General features: G+C 34.7%; 1 protein-coding gene and 1 long non-coding RNA gene across 20 annotated transcripts; one reads left to right on the forward strand and one right to left on the reverse strand.

Moving 5' to 3' along the window:
* Window positions 1-451: 451 nt before the first annotated feature.
* On the reverse strand, window positions 452-4,287 carry LOC110871604. 9 transcript variants are annotated; one of them, XR_004864567.1, is made up of 10 exons: window positions 3,934-4,287; window positions 3,769-3,798; window positions 3,442-3,564; window positions 3,255-3,351; window positions 3,078-3,164; window positions 2,961-2,991; window positions 2,270-2,853; window positions 1,645-2,075; window positions 1,438-1,553; window positions 452-624 (listed from the first exon to the last, which is right to left on the reverse strand). It is a non-coding gene; the product is annotated as an uncharacterized LOC110871604 (long non-coding RNA). The 9 variants fall into 9 exon arrangements; XR_004864569.1 differs by lacking the exon at window positions 3,442-3,564 and adding an exon at window positions 3,609-3,678; XR_004864566.1 differs by lacking the exons at window positions 3,442-3,564; window positions 3,769-3,798; window positions 3,934-4,287 and having other exon boundaries at window positions 2,270-2,432; window positions 2,762-2,853; window positions 3,255-3,434.
* A 1,026-nt stretch (window positions 4,288-5,313) lies between these two features.
* LOC110871605 (myosin-9) lies at window positions 5,314-10,386 on the forward strand. 11 transcript variants are annotated; one of them, XM_035976335.1, is made up of 12 exons: window positions 5,314-5,455; window positions 5,991-6,215; window positions 6,297-6,428; window positions 6,521-6,630; window positions 6,697-6,757; window positions 6,845-7,022; window positions 7,108-7,361; window positions 7,560-8,055; window positions 8,264-8,336; window positions 8,512-8,931; window positions 9,017-9,111; window positions 9,237-10,202. In XM_035976335.1, the coding sequence occupies exons 1-7, from the start codon at window positions 5,444-5,446 to the stop codon at window positions 7,236-7,238; spliced, it is 849 nt and encodes a 282-aa protein (XP_035832228.1). In that variant the 5' UTR covers window positions 5,314-5,443; the 3' UTR covers window positions 7,239-7,361; window positions 7,560-8,055; window positions 8,264-8,336; window positions 8,512-8,931; window positions 9,017-9,111; window positions 9,237-10,202. The 11 variants fall into 11 exon arrangements, with proteins under 11 accessions (XP_035832228.1, XP_035832231.1, XP_035832232.1 ...); XM_035976338.1 differs by having other exon boundaries at window positions 8,269-8,336; XM_035976339.1 differs by having other exon boundaries at window positions 7,560-8,931; window positions 9,237-9,355; window positions 9,425-10,202.
* The last annotated feature ends 4,246 nt before the right edge of the window (window positions 10,387-14,632 follow it).

The following is a 14,632-nucleotide window of genomic DNA, read 5'->3' on the forward strand; positions in this document are numbered from 1 at the left end:
TTTCGAGCATTCTATAAGCATAGAAGTGTCTCGGACTCGTGCCGTGATAATTAAAAACACATGATACTTGCCCCGAATTTACTTAAGGATGCATATTGCCTGTTCAATGACATGAGCAAATGATGTTTAAGGTACATGTCAGTTTAGCAATGACAAAAAGGGTATTTGTTCGAGGATAAGAATTAATAAATTTAGAACTTAAGAGACTTTTCCCAAATTAATACAAATCGGCCATAAAGACTCAAATAAACACATGAAATATATGGCAAATCCTCTTAAAACCAATTTACCTATTGATTACAGAAGTTGAATCTATCGAAGTGGTATATTATATTTCATGGAAAACACAAATTTAATATCTTTTGAAGATGTAAAGAGGGGTGAATGATGTGTGAAATTAGGGTTCATGTTGAGAGGAATGAGGCGATAACTGGTGATTATTAAAGTGGGTTTTTTTTGCAAGTAAAGAAGTTTTTTCATATCTAATCCAACAAAATAACATGAAGTTCATCTAATACAATATATTACATAGTAAAAGAACACATTTTAAAGATAGTCGAGTCCATTTGAAGATGCATATCCCTCGAATTGCCAAAACATTTCCCTTAGTAAATCGAGTCCCCTCTACAAAATGAACCAATCAAATTATAAGTGTTTAAAAATATAAAATAAACATTGGTGTCGATACTATATGGTACCAATGTTGAACCCACTGAAGTAGGAATAGATTTAGTTATGTATGGTGTTGATAATCCATAGAGCAAGACAATAACCTTTAAATAAATAAAAAACATGAAGATGAAATTCTCACGATCCAAAGAATTAAATAATATAACCAAAATCTAAAAATAACTCCAATCATTGACTTTAAACTTTAAAAACAAATGATATAATATTACACGTACACGTACTTTTTTTTAAAATAATCATTTCATAAGTAAAAAAAATCCAAACCCTGTAAGACTTACCACATTCGTCTCTAACATGGAAATGAGTTAACCATGACAGAAGTTGTACGAAGTAATATCTTTTCGGTGCTTATAACCTATTAAGCTCCAGTATAATATTATTATAAAACATCGATTATTAACATAAACAAAAACCAAAAATAAAATACAACCTAAAATGGGAACTTGGTATAAATTTGCATTAATATGATTTAGAAATTCACACAGAATTATCTAATCTAATATACTTTTTGCAAATTCACAAAGAATTACCTAATACATCTAATATACTAATAAAATTCACAAAGCGTTCTGCAGCGTTTCTGCAGGTTTCTGGTTGTTTTTTACTGGTAAAAAAACGGTTATATCTTACATATTTATCAAACTAATACTGCCCATATTGACCCGTTTGTATATAAAGTTATAAATGCTTTAATTATTCCATCGTCAATATTCAATAATATCTCATTTCAGTTATAGAGAAAATTACCTGTTAATATAGACACTCAAACACTCTGTTCACCATATTGACCCGTTTGAAGAATAGAATCCAATCATTTAGCCTCTATGTTCACCACCAAAACAAAGTGCTTTTGTATCATAAACCTATAAAAACAGTTAGTTACATAAATTAAAAACAATAGTTATATTAAAATCTAGAGATAAATAATTTGAAACTTATAAAAAGAATAAATACCATATCTCCAACATGAAGCTTGTTAAAATTTAAGGTAGCCAATGCATCACTTTCCACATCCTCGGCAATAAATAACAGGGGCCTTTGATTCTGAACAATAATGACAATATAATTAAATTGAAGAGGGGACATATGGAGAATTAGGTTAAACATCGATGAATGTATCACCAGAAAAATCCTTTTCAGTAGCTTTACACAATTTCACCATGTCATATGATGAATCCGTCATAGTTAGTGTTTCTAGACCACCTAAAACATCAGATGCTTAGCTTTTTGGATGTCATCACATAAGCTTATTCACATTACAATGTTTCAGAATAACATAAGCTTATTCACATGATTAAAGTCACACCATGCCCACATACAAAACGCCTAATTGCTTCCATTGAACCTCCTAAGCACAATGCACCAGGAAACGTCTTCTAGACATCCTGCAAAAAGAAACTAATAGTAACATACCAAACAAAAAACGAACTAATAAGTCAAGCTAAAAACAGAACTGAAACTTATTTTACAAATACAGTCCAACACTTTCTAGTAAAATGGAATGCAGCATGTGCATGCGTGCGTGTGTTTAGTTATCTATAAAGAAAGTTTAGTTATCTATAAAGAAAGTTAGACTTACTGTGCAACCCGAACTTGAACCTTAAGAAAGTTGGGATCTATAGTGGCAGCCACGAGACAATCTTCTAATGCTTCTTTTATCCTTTCAAGAGACGTCTTCGCTGCTGCATCATTACTATAGCACAACATCAAAGCTCTAATGCAGCTTGTAGAGTTCTCATATTCTGAAACAAAGTTTAACCCTTGTATATAACAATCTTCTTCTTTAGCCAAATCACCATTACTATAAGCTAGGTTTCCCCTAATACGTAAAAAAAGATGGTGTTATTAACCGATCAACATACAAGTTGTTTGAAGCCGTTAAATGCATTCTACCACCAAAAATTGACTTAGTAATAAAAAAGCCAATTTCTATAAGCAATAGCATAAAAGAAGTGTGATTGTAACAACTGAAAGTAACAAAAGTTATTACCAGCTTCCACCTTTTCAATTTAATTGAACATAAATGAACTCCCTCTCGAAAGAAGATACAAGACAAGGCGAGACTTTTTACCAAAGACTGAAAAGAAGAGCATGAAAGCAGCTGATATTTGAATCACGCGTTGACTTCCAACTTTAGTTAATGCCAATGCACCGGAGTTTTCCCTACAAATCACCATATTCGTAAAAATACGTATTCGATGTCATATAATCGTTAAAAACAACGTTAAATAAAGGTCGTTACACTGATGCAGCAAATCCGGTTACCGTACCTCACATGCTACCAATGAAAGTCCCAAATCCCTACATAAATAATATGTTTTCTTGAATAAAAATGTATAAAAAACTAATAGAACATATGCAAACATATAGTTTCAGTTACAACATACCAGCCACCCGATACCGCGACTTAAAACAGAAGGCGACACAGGAGTCGCGCTCCCATATCTTGCTGTTGCGAGAAACGAACCAGTGGACTGCGCATAAAATAATTCGTCGGTAAAAGTCTGTTTAATAGTAATGCTTTAATTACATGCTATTGAGTAAAGATAAGAAAAGAAATTAACCTAAATGGTAGAGATGAATGAAGCAACTACCATCATGAATACTTCTGTTACATCAAAAGTTGGGGTGCCCCACTGAAATGGATAAGGAACATATATCCTGTACATAGTGATTTAGTGACACAATATCACATAGAGATGCAATATAACATGGTGCATTGTTCTAAATCAAAATTTAAAAAAGGTTCACCATGGTGCTCCATGTATAAGTCCAGAACTATCAATACGACAAGTGTCTAAAGTTTTTCTCGATTTGACATACATGCCAATCCATGTCAAAACTCCCGCACACACCCATGTAAATAGCAAAACTCTAAACATGAAAAAAAATATATCAATTAGCTGAATAATTTATACCAAGTTCAACATTATGGAAAGGACTTCCACTTCCAAAAACTATGTTTAGCATCAACAACATTGCATTCACCTGTATCAAAAGTTATATAAAAATCAGTAATATTTAATGGCTTCTGTAACTGAAGATATAGATGAGATCTTTACAAATGCGAACCATTACCTATGGGATTTTGAAGCTGTTTCTCAATGGCTATAAAAATGGTTTCAAGAATAATTCAAAATATTAGTTTTGAGAAAAAAGTCAAACAATAAGAATATTGTAATAAACACAGTTCTTATCAATATCGTGATAACTGAATTCGAAGATCAAAACAGAAATTCTTACCAACGGAAATAGGAAACGTACAGAGGATTCAAAAGCACCAGATTAATTTCAATTGAAATTCTCCAATATGAGGTATCACAAAGAAAAGGCACCGAAATAGCAGTCCTCCGATTATGCTGGGGTTTTGAGCAGGGAAGATTGAAGAACGATTATGCTAGGGTTTTGAGCGCATAAAGATCGAAGAACTGGTGTCACGCCGGTACATGAGGAGTGTGTTTCTGGCCGCCATTGAGCGTGAGTTCAACACAGAAGTCATAAATTGAATATGATGAAGGGATGACGAAGTGAAGATGGATAATCGCCTTGATTAGGAGAGGAACAACTTGTGCGGCCGATCTAGGGTTTCTTCAACTATGTTTTTTTAGGGTTGTGAAAGAAGAATGAGGAAAAAGAAAATATAAAGGATCCATTATCCATCATGCTTGACCCATATTCCGACCCGAATTAATCCGGATCCCGCGTCCAAAGAAAAGTGGACGGGATTTTCCCGCCAAAAAGCAAAATTTAGAGGCCTCCTAGCTTGACACATCAACAAAAATTAACACATTTATTATATATAATAGATAAATAAATAATAAATTAATATTAAATCTTAATAATTAACAATCTCAAGCGAAGCTGGTTAACAACAATATTCCTGCATTTAATTAGGAAATCTCATATTTGTATAAAAAATTTAATCATGAAATCAAATGAGTAGATTACAATGAATTAATTAAAATGTTAGATTATCATATAATAATTGCATTTGAATTCTTCCATCTATTTTTTATAGATAATTAATATCAATTAAACGATAATTATAAAATTAAATTTAATAAAATATTAATCAATGTTAATTGGTTCTATACTTTTATTTTTGTGTTCAACTCTCAACTCAAATACGGTAATCAATATGTTTACGTGACATTTATAAATACCATCACCGCAATCACTCCATCCAACGTATATCGAGTATATCCGTTAGTTTTTTTAAGATATAATTTTTTAGTAGATTCATTCAACCCGTGTGATAAACGGGCTTTTTAAAGATATAACATTTTTATTTTTTATTATACAAAATTACATTTATGCAACTCGTGTAATATACAGAGGTTTTAAAAATATAACTTTTTTTTATTATGTAGTATATAAAATTAGATTTATTTAATCCATATAATACATAGGGTTTATAAAGATACAACTTTTTATCTATATATATTAATAAAGGAGATGATTTGGGCTATTTGTCCTTGAATGGTGAAGCCAAATTGATGATGTGGCATCCATTTGTTTAGTGGACTTTGATTTTGGGAGGGAATCCATTCTAATAAACACATTTTATTCTTGGACGCGGGATCCGTTTTATTTCGGGTCATACCATACCCATGATATAAATATGCTTCTTCTCTTCCTACACATTAAACCCTAATTTTGATATCCTATCATTCTGGCCGTTTCACTTAGTTTCGCAAAGAAGATAACGATCGTTCATCCTCGAAAACCCTAATCGCATCCGCAATCATCAAGCATGGTATTTAGGGTAAATCTCTGCTTTCAGATCTACACAACTATGCTTCATATTTAGGGCTTTTATTTTCGTTTCCTTATTCTTTTGTTTTAGGGTTTTAGGGCGTTTTATCTTCAACACATCTAAGATCAGAAACTACTGCTAGCAGATTGATTGAAAATTAGGAGTTGAATGAGTGTTTTATAATCAGATTGTTTAGTTTTGTTTTATGATTTCAGGATTGTAGATTTAGGTCAAAATAATTGAAAATTAGGAGTTGAATAAGTAATTTGGAATGATATTGTATGGCTTTGTTTGCTGATTTTAGGAATGCAGATTTAGAGTAAAACGATTGAAAACTAGGAGTTGAATGAGTAATTTTGGTTTGGAATGAGATTGTATAGCTTCGAATGTTGATTTTAGGAATGTAAATTCAGGGCAAAATAATTGAAAATTAGGAGTTGAATAAATATATTGCAGTGATATTGTATATCTTTGTTTGATCATTTTAGGACTCTATATGTATATATGCTAATTGAATTTTTTTTATTTTACTGTATTTTATCAGCTTGCAAAGCCAGAGGATCTGATCCCAGGTTCCATTTCAAGGTATTTTGATATTTTATCCTTTAAATCTGATCAATTCTTGGACAAAAACAAAGATTATATTGTTCCTGAACATCAAGATTTGTTGAGTGCTTCCAAGTGCTTTTGTGTAGCAGGGCTTTTTCATCCACCACGTGAGGATGGAACCAAGTCATCAAAGTTCTCATCAATCGGTACTCGCTTTAAAGTAAGTTTTCCATTAGATATTTCGGGAAAAAGTAATAAACCATAAGGTAATAAGCTCTTTATTAATCAATAAACAATGGAGCTACAACTTCAACAATTGATGGAGACTCTGAATTCCAAACAACCTCACTATATTAGATGTGTGAAGCCAAATAATCTTCTTAAACCTGCCATTTTTGAGAATGTTAATGTCATTCATCAACTACGTTGTGGGGTGAGTACTTGAAAGTAACAATTTTTTTTTTATCTTTGATCCTTGGTTTTGCTTATTGAACTCATCCGAAGTGATTTTTACTTTTCATTAAGGGGGTTCTAGAAGCTATTCGTATCAGCTGTGCTGGATACCCTACGAACAAGAGTTTCACTGATTTTGTTAATCGATTTGGTCTTCTGGTTCCAGAGGTTTTGCGTACCAAGTAAGTAAAGTATATTTTAATACCTATTTAAAAATGGATTTGATTACATATCACGTGTTTCAACAGTCATGATAAAAAGGATGCATGTCAAAAGATTCTGAACAATGTTGGAATCCCAGGATATCAGGTAATAATATTGTTAATCGCTCTGATTTTTTAGCATCTGTTCATTGGAATTAACTCATACTCAAAAGGTGTGTTATTGAGTATGCAGATTGGAAAAGCAAAAGTTTTTCTTAGAGCTGGTCACATGGCTGCATTAGATACACGTAGAGCAGAAAGGCTTGACATTGCAATCGTTTATATTCAAAGAACAACAAGAAGTTACCTCATTAGAAAGCGTTTTCTTGCTATGGCGAATCTTGCGGTTGCCCTGCAAACTTTATGCAGAGGTTTGTCTGCATTTTTCTTTCTTAATGGGTATTGTTTTTAAGCTCAATACCCTTCAATACACTCTTTTTGGATTATTACTACTAGGAAAGCTTGCTTCTAAGATGTACGATGATATGAAAAAGAGAAGCGTCTCACTTAAGATCCAAACTAATTTTCGGCGATACACATTGAGGTCATCCTACATCAGACTCCAGCATGCGGTTGTGCTCATATAGGCAGGTTTGTGATGGGGAAGAAGGTGTCTGTAGGAGCCGCAGTGATCGGTGGCGCTGCGGTATGCGCTGCCGCAGCGTTTATCGTATGCTGCCGTATGCAGCAAAACTCGAATCCTGTTTCGGGTCAGCTTTTCGATACTTTTCTTTCCTGATATTTTTCTTTCGTGAACAATTAATCTAACTTCTAATTATATTTTTCTTTGGTGAACTATTAATCTAACTTTTTCTATGATTTGTCTTAATATTTTTCTATTATTGGAGTATTTTCTTTTCCTTTTTTTTGTTTTCATTTTTAAGATTCTTGTGGTGTCTTGAAATTAGGTGGGAATCGTGATGCTTTGTTGGATAAACCACTAAAAAGAGAAGTTGAGAAGATTAAGGTGTGTGAGTGGAACAAATGAACTCTCTCATTCCATAGTCAAGCAATATGCAAGCAAGAGAGCTCGGCTTCCCAAAAGGGTGTCAGCAAAGAGGGTGGGCGAGTTCGGTCAGGTAATGGGTCAAATAAAGTTTTAACAATTACATCTGTGAATCCATATACAAATGACAAAATTGAGGGGTCGGGTATTCGTGATGATTACTATGTTGAATGAATAAAATTCAAAATTGATTTGTTGGTTATAACAGTTCTTGGCTTCAAATCTGTAAATTGGGTCAACGACATTTTCTAACAGAGGAGTTGTGGTGATTATATGTTGGTCATGTGTTGTATTTTATTTAATATGTTGGTCATCACCACCCGTCAAAATGAAGTTGACGATGTTCAACTCGAGGACAGTGACGATGGTGAGATAAAGGGCAAGCATTCTTCGTATCGGTAAGTTTTGCAATGATTTATGAATTTTGATTTGTTATACGCGAATTGAACTGTTGAAGTTGGATTGCATTCTTGAAAGTAATAGACTAATTGCAACAACTTTGATGCTATAGAAAATTGAAGAACATGTTACATATTGTTTTTCATATTTTTAATGTATATACCTGGGCTAAACCATGTCTCTTTACTGGCTGTTGATATTTGATAGTTTAGATGGATCATACTGGATGAATTTCGGCACTTACGACAACAGTTTGCTTCCTCCGTATGGGCGTCATCCTGTATGGTTGCTGCATCATTCAAAGTGTTACTTAACACACATATAGTCTTATATATTTCTTGGGAAATTTTCTTCATTTTTTATAATTGGTTTCTCATTTAATTAAGTTGTTGATGTTATACGATACATCAGTTTATAATAATTAAAACCTGCTCTTTCTACCGATGTATTTGCAGGAATAAACAAGTATGGAGCATGACTGTCCTCCTGCTAAAAGGAGACATATATCGCACGAAAATAATACGGACCGTTCTGAATCCAACGATGACAAGATTACAGAAAAAGTTCTGAATACATAAGTGGTGGTCAAACAGGGTTGTGCGGTTAATGAGGGGAAAGAAAGTATAGAGCATGACTCTCCTCCTGCTAAAAGGAGACATATATCGCTGGAAAATGATGACGAAACTTCTGAATCGAACAAAGACTTAGATACAGTAGAAGTTTCAAATACAGAAGTGGCGGTCAAAGAAGATAACAAGTGCAAGAAAGTTTAACAAAGGATACTCGAATTGACGATATTGACATTCAGCAAGAAAATAACAAGTGCAAGAATGAGACTGTGATGGAAGAATCACAATTAGATGCACCGAAAGCAGGTGGTAACAATAGTATGCAATCACATCATTCTATATAGTTGCTACATCAATATAACTTTCTGATTAAATAATAATGTTAATATAGTATTAAAGCCCAGAGGTCGCAATCATGGATTAACTGGGCAGAAAAGGCAGGATAGACCAAAGAAGCTTTTGAGGTATTTGATACAGATGAATCTGGTATGTCGTCAATATGTAGTTCATGTGCAGAGTGATGAATTTCAGTGTAATGATTGATTCAAATTGTTTCTCAAAAATAGATCACTGATGAAGATGTATATTGTTTTGTTTTATGTTTTTTGAAGTTATTTGCATCAATGGATATCGACGAGAATATGCGAGCCGTACTGATTGACTGGCTCATTTAAGTAACTTCAGCTGGAAATCTTGCTGTTGTGCTCCAGGGGTATCTTCGTCATTTCAGGTTAGGTAATGAGTTATATGTGTGTGCAGCGAGATGTTTGGGGTTTCTCAGCCTTTGTTACATCCACAGTGGTTGCTGCAAGATTCTCGCCCTGCTCATTATTCATATAGGCGTTCTGTTTGGTCATCCGGGGTTGCTGGGTGGATTTCGGGTTTACTGCTGGGACATACGGGGCTGTGAGGAGACCTATATTGGGCGGCTGGGCTGGGATTTTAATTATTTGTTGAAGGCCCGGGCTTGGTCGAAGTTATGTTTGTTTTGTGCTATTGAGATGGAGCCCACTTTAAGCTTTATGGCCCAGATGAATTACAAAATTTTGATGCACGAGGCCCGTTTTGTTGTGCCATCAGGGGCTGTCTGGCTATGGCCGGGCTGATGATTGTCAAGATGAACACCCACCGCTGGGTTTGCAAAATGGTGTTCAAGACTCAGATGCATGATGGTGTTGAGAAGCCGTGCAATATGGCAACAATCATTAACTCAAGGTGGGTTGGTAGTAAGTGGGCTCGCCATTTCAATGCTCAAAAGGGTAACACGTACAAACCTACTCCGGTGAAGAATTATGACTCTACATACAAAATGTGGTATAATTTATCGGGATGGGAGTGGCTGAAACTCAAGTGTAATTGGAGCACCCGTGACACTAAAGTTCTTTATAGGCTCGGTATGACGTGTAATATTTGGAAGGCGATTAGTTGTAGTTGTGGGAAAGATCTCCCGGGTAGGGCTAGATTTTTTGTGTTTCCTAGAGTTGGTTGTGTGGTTTCGTATTTTTGGTCCCCAAAGTATGTTTTGGGGACGCTACGGGGGAATCCCCTTGATCATGTAATTTTTTCGTTGGGTTTTATATAGTTTACCGGGCGATGCCCTTTATCCAAAAAAAAAAAAAAATACGGTTGTTAGCAGTAGATGGAAGTTGGTTAGGAGCATGGGGTTAGAAAAGCTGTTGTGAGATGTCATTGTTTTTAAGAAAAGGCTTAGGGTATAAATTCGTTTTATGCTATGTGGTGGTGCTCTTTTAACTGCTGATACACAAGGATTTATTAATCTCTGCATTGGGTTAATATTTTCTTTATCTAAACTGACAATTTGTGATTTGTGTCTAATAATGAACTGTAGGAATGGAAATGTTGATAAAAATTAATATTGTTATATATATATTAGTAAGACCATCCTTAGTGTGGGTATATGGTTGGTCAAACCACATGCTCAACACGCCCCGCTTGCGATATGCGCATATGATGTATATATATGTGGGCGCTAGAGGGGCAAAAGTGAAAGTGCACTAATTTTAACGTTATTTTACTAATTTTGTAAAAATAACGTTAAAGGATATACTAATGTCTGCATTAGGTTAATCATGCATCATGTGGTGGCGTTGATAGCCGAAAGACAGGGGGTACATGCACTAATCGGAAGTTGTCTCAAATATCCGAGTCCGACGGGTATACCCGAAACCCGACACAAATGGGACGGGTAAACCCGATACCCGACAGGTAATGGGCTGGATATGGGTTTAGTTTTAAAAAATTTTCGCGGGTATGGGTCGGGTATGGGATTAGATGATACCCGACCCGATTACCCGAAACCACATACCCGTTTACCCGAACTATATACCCGATCATATACTTCACTGTACGGTTCAACTGCACACTATAGTGTTCTGCAGGTCTGTGAACTATTTGATCACTAAAATGAGCTTTAAGGGTTTTTTGGCAACATATATATACTCTTGGAAACATATATATACTTTTACTTTTACTGCATAATACTCTCACATCGATTTGTATTAGTTTCTTTCACAAGTTCACAACTTAATCGTGGTGATCCATGGAGAGTGCACAGAATATGAACCGCACTAAAGACGACCGCAGATGTGGATATGTGTATTGTTTTGTGTCCATAACTTATGGTGGTTTTGGTGGCGTTGATTGTTGGTGATTGCGGCGGTAGAGATGGTTTGTGTGGTTTTGGCGGAGATGGTTGATGGTGGCTACGGTGGTGGCGGATTAGCAATGGTTTGTTGGTGGTGGCGATGGCTGTGGTGGTGGCAATGCGGTTGACGGTGGCTGCGTTGGTTGACGGTGTGCTATGGTGGTGGCGTTGGTTGACGGTAGCTAAGGTGGTGGCTTCGGGTGATAGTGGTTGTCGCAGAGGCGATGGTTGGTGCTGGGTACGTTGTTGGGGATGGTTCCGGTGGTGACAAGGCTCGCCCTTCGAGAAGGGCTACTTAGAAAAATAACAACACTTTTCCCTTTGCCGTTATTGTTGAGGTTTTTTCTATATGCAGGTGTGTTATGGTGTTTCCATTTTTTGTAGGTTACATGCTTTATAACCGTGAATAAATTTATAGCTCATTGTTAGTTGATTATGTGTGTTTTATCACCAAAGAACTGAGGTTGTTCCATTCATACCTTATATCCTGCTATGGTGCTTAACTATTTCTTATTTGATTAGCGTCTAAACTCATAAGGCTCGCCACAATTGAACTTATATCGTGCACGCAACAGGGCGCATCATGCGTTTTTCGCCGCATCAATCTTGCATTAGAGAATCGTAGCGCATCGCCACACTTGATATGTTGAAAAAAGATCCGTTATTCCCTCACCGCTCCGCTCTCTTCCTCTTTTTCGGTAAACTTCATGCGGCAAAATCGCCGGCATTGGTTAGTATTTTTTTCCTATATATATATAGGTAAAAGATCCGTTAGGAACCACCCTTTGTTGCGAGAATCGCGAGAACCAATGTGAACACAACCAAAAATACCTAAAAAAAAGTCTAAAAAACACACACATTTTTTGTTAATATTTTCTATTAAAATCGCTATTTTTCGTTAACAAAAAATATTTTTTTTGGATACTAAAAGTAGCGATTAGCGATTAGAATAAAAAAATATTAAATTTTATTTTTGTGTGTTTTTTAGGTTTTTTTGGGGTTTAGTTTTTAGCATTTAGCTTAGGGGGGGGGGGTGGTTAGGTTTTTTTAGGTTTTTGGTGGTGTAGTGGGTTTATTTTGTTCTGTTCACATTAATTCTCGCGGTTCTTGCAATAAAGGTGGTTCTCACATGAACCCTACCCTATATATATGTATGTACATATACAGTTGAGTTTAATAAAATTTAAATATCCAACCCGTGAGTATTCACGGGTGATAACCTAGTTGTTTGATATATAAAATTACATCTGTTCAACCCGTATAACACATGAGGTTCTTAAAAATGTAACTTTTTTCATTATTTAATATATAAAATTAAATTTACTCAACCCGTACAATACACGGGATTCTTAAAAATACAACATTTTTTATTATTTAATATATAAAATTACATTTATTCAACCCATGTAATAAACGAGATTGTTAAACATATATTGTTTTATTATTTGATATATAAAATTACATTTATTCAACCCGTGTAATAAACGAGATTTATATATATAGAGTATGAGTTCTGCGGAAAGTGTGTTTTTCCTAGAAAGTCTAGGAAGCGATCTGGGCCCTCCGATTGGTGTTTTTAATGGCTTAGATCAAATGGATGGCATTTTCGTAATATCTGAGTTATATAATTAGAGACTTTTAATATAGTGAGGGTATTTTGGTAATTGGAAGTGTTTTAAATCAATCAAGAAACTGCTATATGAATAACCAATCCCTAAAATCATGGGATTTCCCCTCTTTTTCTCTCTCTCTCTCTCTCTCCCTAACCGAACCAAAGAAGAACACTATCTACGCAAGATATTCAAACTGGCTGCCCTAATATTAATTGAAAGACTGTTAATTCAGGAAAACATATTTGAGAGCACATTTACAGCTAGATGAAGGAGACGTAAGTTATTTTCATACACCACTTTTTTTCGTATTAAATTAGTTTACACATTAAAAAAACATGTATTTGATTTTGGTTTATCTACATTTCTGAGTGTAGGTATGTAGTACATGTGTTTTCCAAGGATCATGTGACAGGGCCTTGCTGTTAAAACACAACGTCAAGAAATATGCTTGTTGTTAAAACACAGTGTCAAGGAAATCTATTTGTTGTTAAAACACAATGTCAAAATTTCTGCTTGCTGTTAAAACACAGTGTCAAGGAAATCTGCTTGCTGTTAAAACACAGTGTCAAGAATCCTCCAGCAATCTGGTTGCTATTAAAACACAGTGTCAAGAATCCTCCAGCAATCTGCTTGCTGTTAAAACACAGCGTCAAGAAATCTGCTTGATGTTAAAACACAGCGTCAAGAAATCTGTTTGCTGTTAAAACACATTGTCAATAAATCTGCTTGCTGTTAAAACACAGTGTCAAGAATCCTCCAGCAATCTGCTTGCTGGTAAAACACAGTGTCAAGAATCCTCCAGCAATCTGTTAGCTGTTAAAACACAACGTCAAGAAATCTGCTTGCTGTTAAAACACAGCGTCACGAAATCTGCTTGCTGTTAAAACACAGCGTCAAGAAACACAGCGTCTTGTACGATTTAAATTGAAACTGTCAATTTGATTTAAATGGAATATTTAGTTTCCATAATTTTCTGGTTAGTTAGTTATCCTAATAAAATAATCCATAATTAAAATAATATTCAAATTACACAATTGCCCTTTTAGTTAAAATCCTTCAATGTCACATGTCGCGTTCTTATTGCTTCCTAGACTTTCTAGGAAAAACACACTTTCCGCATGAACCCTACTCTATATATATATATATATATATATATATATATATATATATATATATTATTCGGTATATAAAATTACATTTATTCAACCCGTGTAATACACGGGGTTCTAACCTAGTTTTAGTTGATAAATCCAATGGAGTTTTTGTTCAAATAATATATCAACAACATTATTAATTAACAAAGGGCAAGGGAGGACGAGTTATATATTATTAATATAAAGTTTTAAGAAAGCTACCGGCTATGATATATTGTAACATCTTCGTAGAAAGTTGAGATTTGAATTAAGATAACGTATAGAATGCAAACTAATGATATTTTTTAATTTGAATTTGGAGATGGATAGTTTGACAACTTGATCTTTCATACCCTTGGATTTTGTTAATGAACACGGAAATTTCAAAGTTTAGAGAAAGAAGTAGTTATGTGCGACGAGAGCAAGGGGCATCGAGGCTCGAGTAGTTAGTTAGAATTTCATTTCGTCTAAGGTACAACTCGAGCCTAGCCGCGAAGGTCTATACCATTTATATGTTTAAAATACAGAAGATGGTGACTTCTTTAGTTCAATTGTATATTGATATCAAAAGTTTCGGTTATATAGTTGCTAAATAT

This window comes from Helianthus annuus, chromosome 8 (genome assembly GCF_002127325.2).
Source record: "Helianthus annuus cultivar XRQ/B chromosome 8, HanXRQr2.0-SUNRISE, whole genome shotgun sequence".
NCBI classification, from domain to species: Eukaryota; Viridiplantae; Streptophyta; class Magnoliopsida; order Asterales; family Asteraceae; genus Helianthus; species Helianthus annuus.

Excerpts from the sequence above, each read along its gene's own strand:
- LOC110871605 (XM_035976336.1), top strand. Across the intron at positions 6,216-6,296 it reads CAATCGGTACTCGCTTTAAA|CTACAACTTCAACAATTGAT; the intron begins GTAAGTTTTCCA and ends TAAACAATGGAG. Across the intron at positions 6,631-6,696 it reads CCAGAGGTTTTGCGTACCAA|TCATGATAAAAAGGATGCAT; the intron begins GTAAGTAAAGTA and ends GTGTTTCAACAG.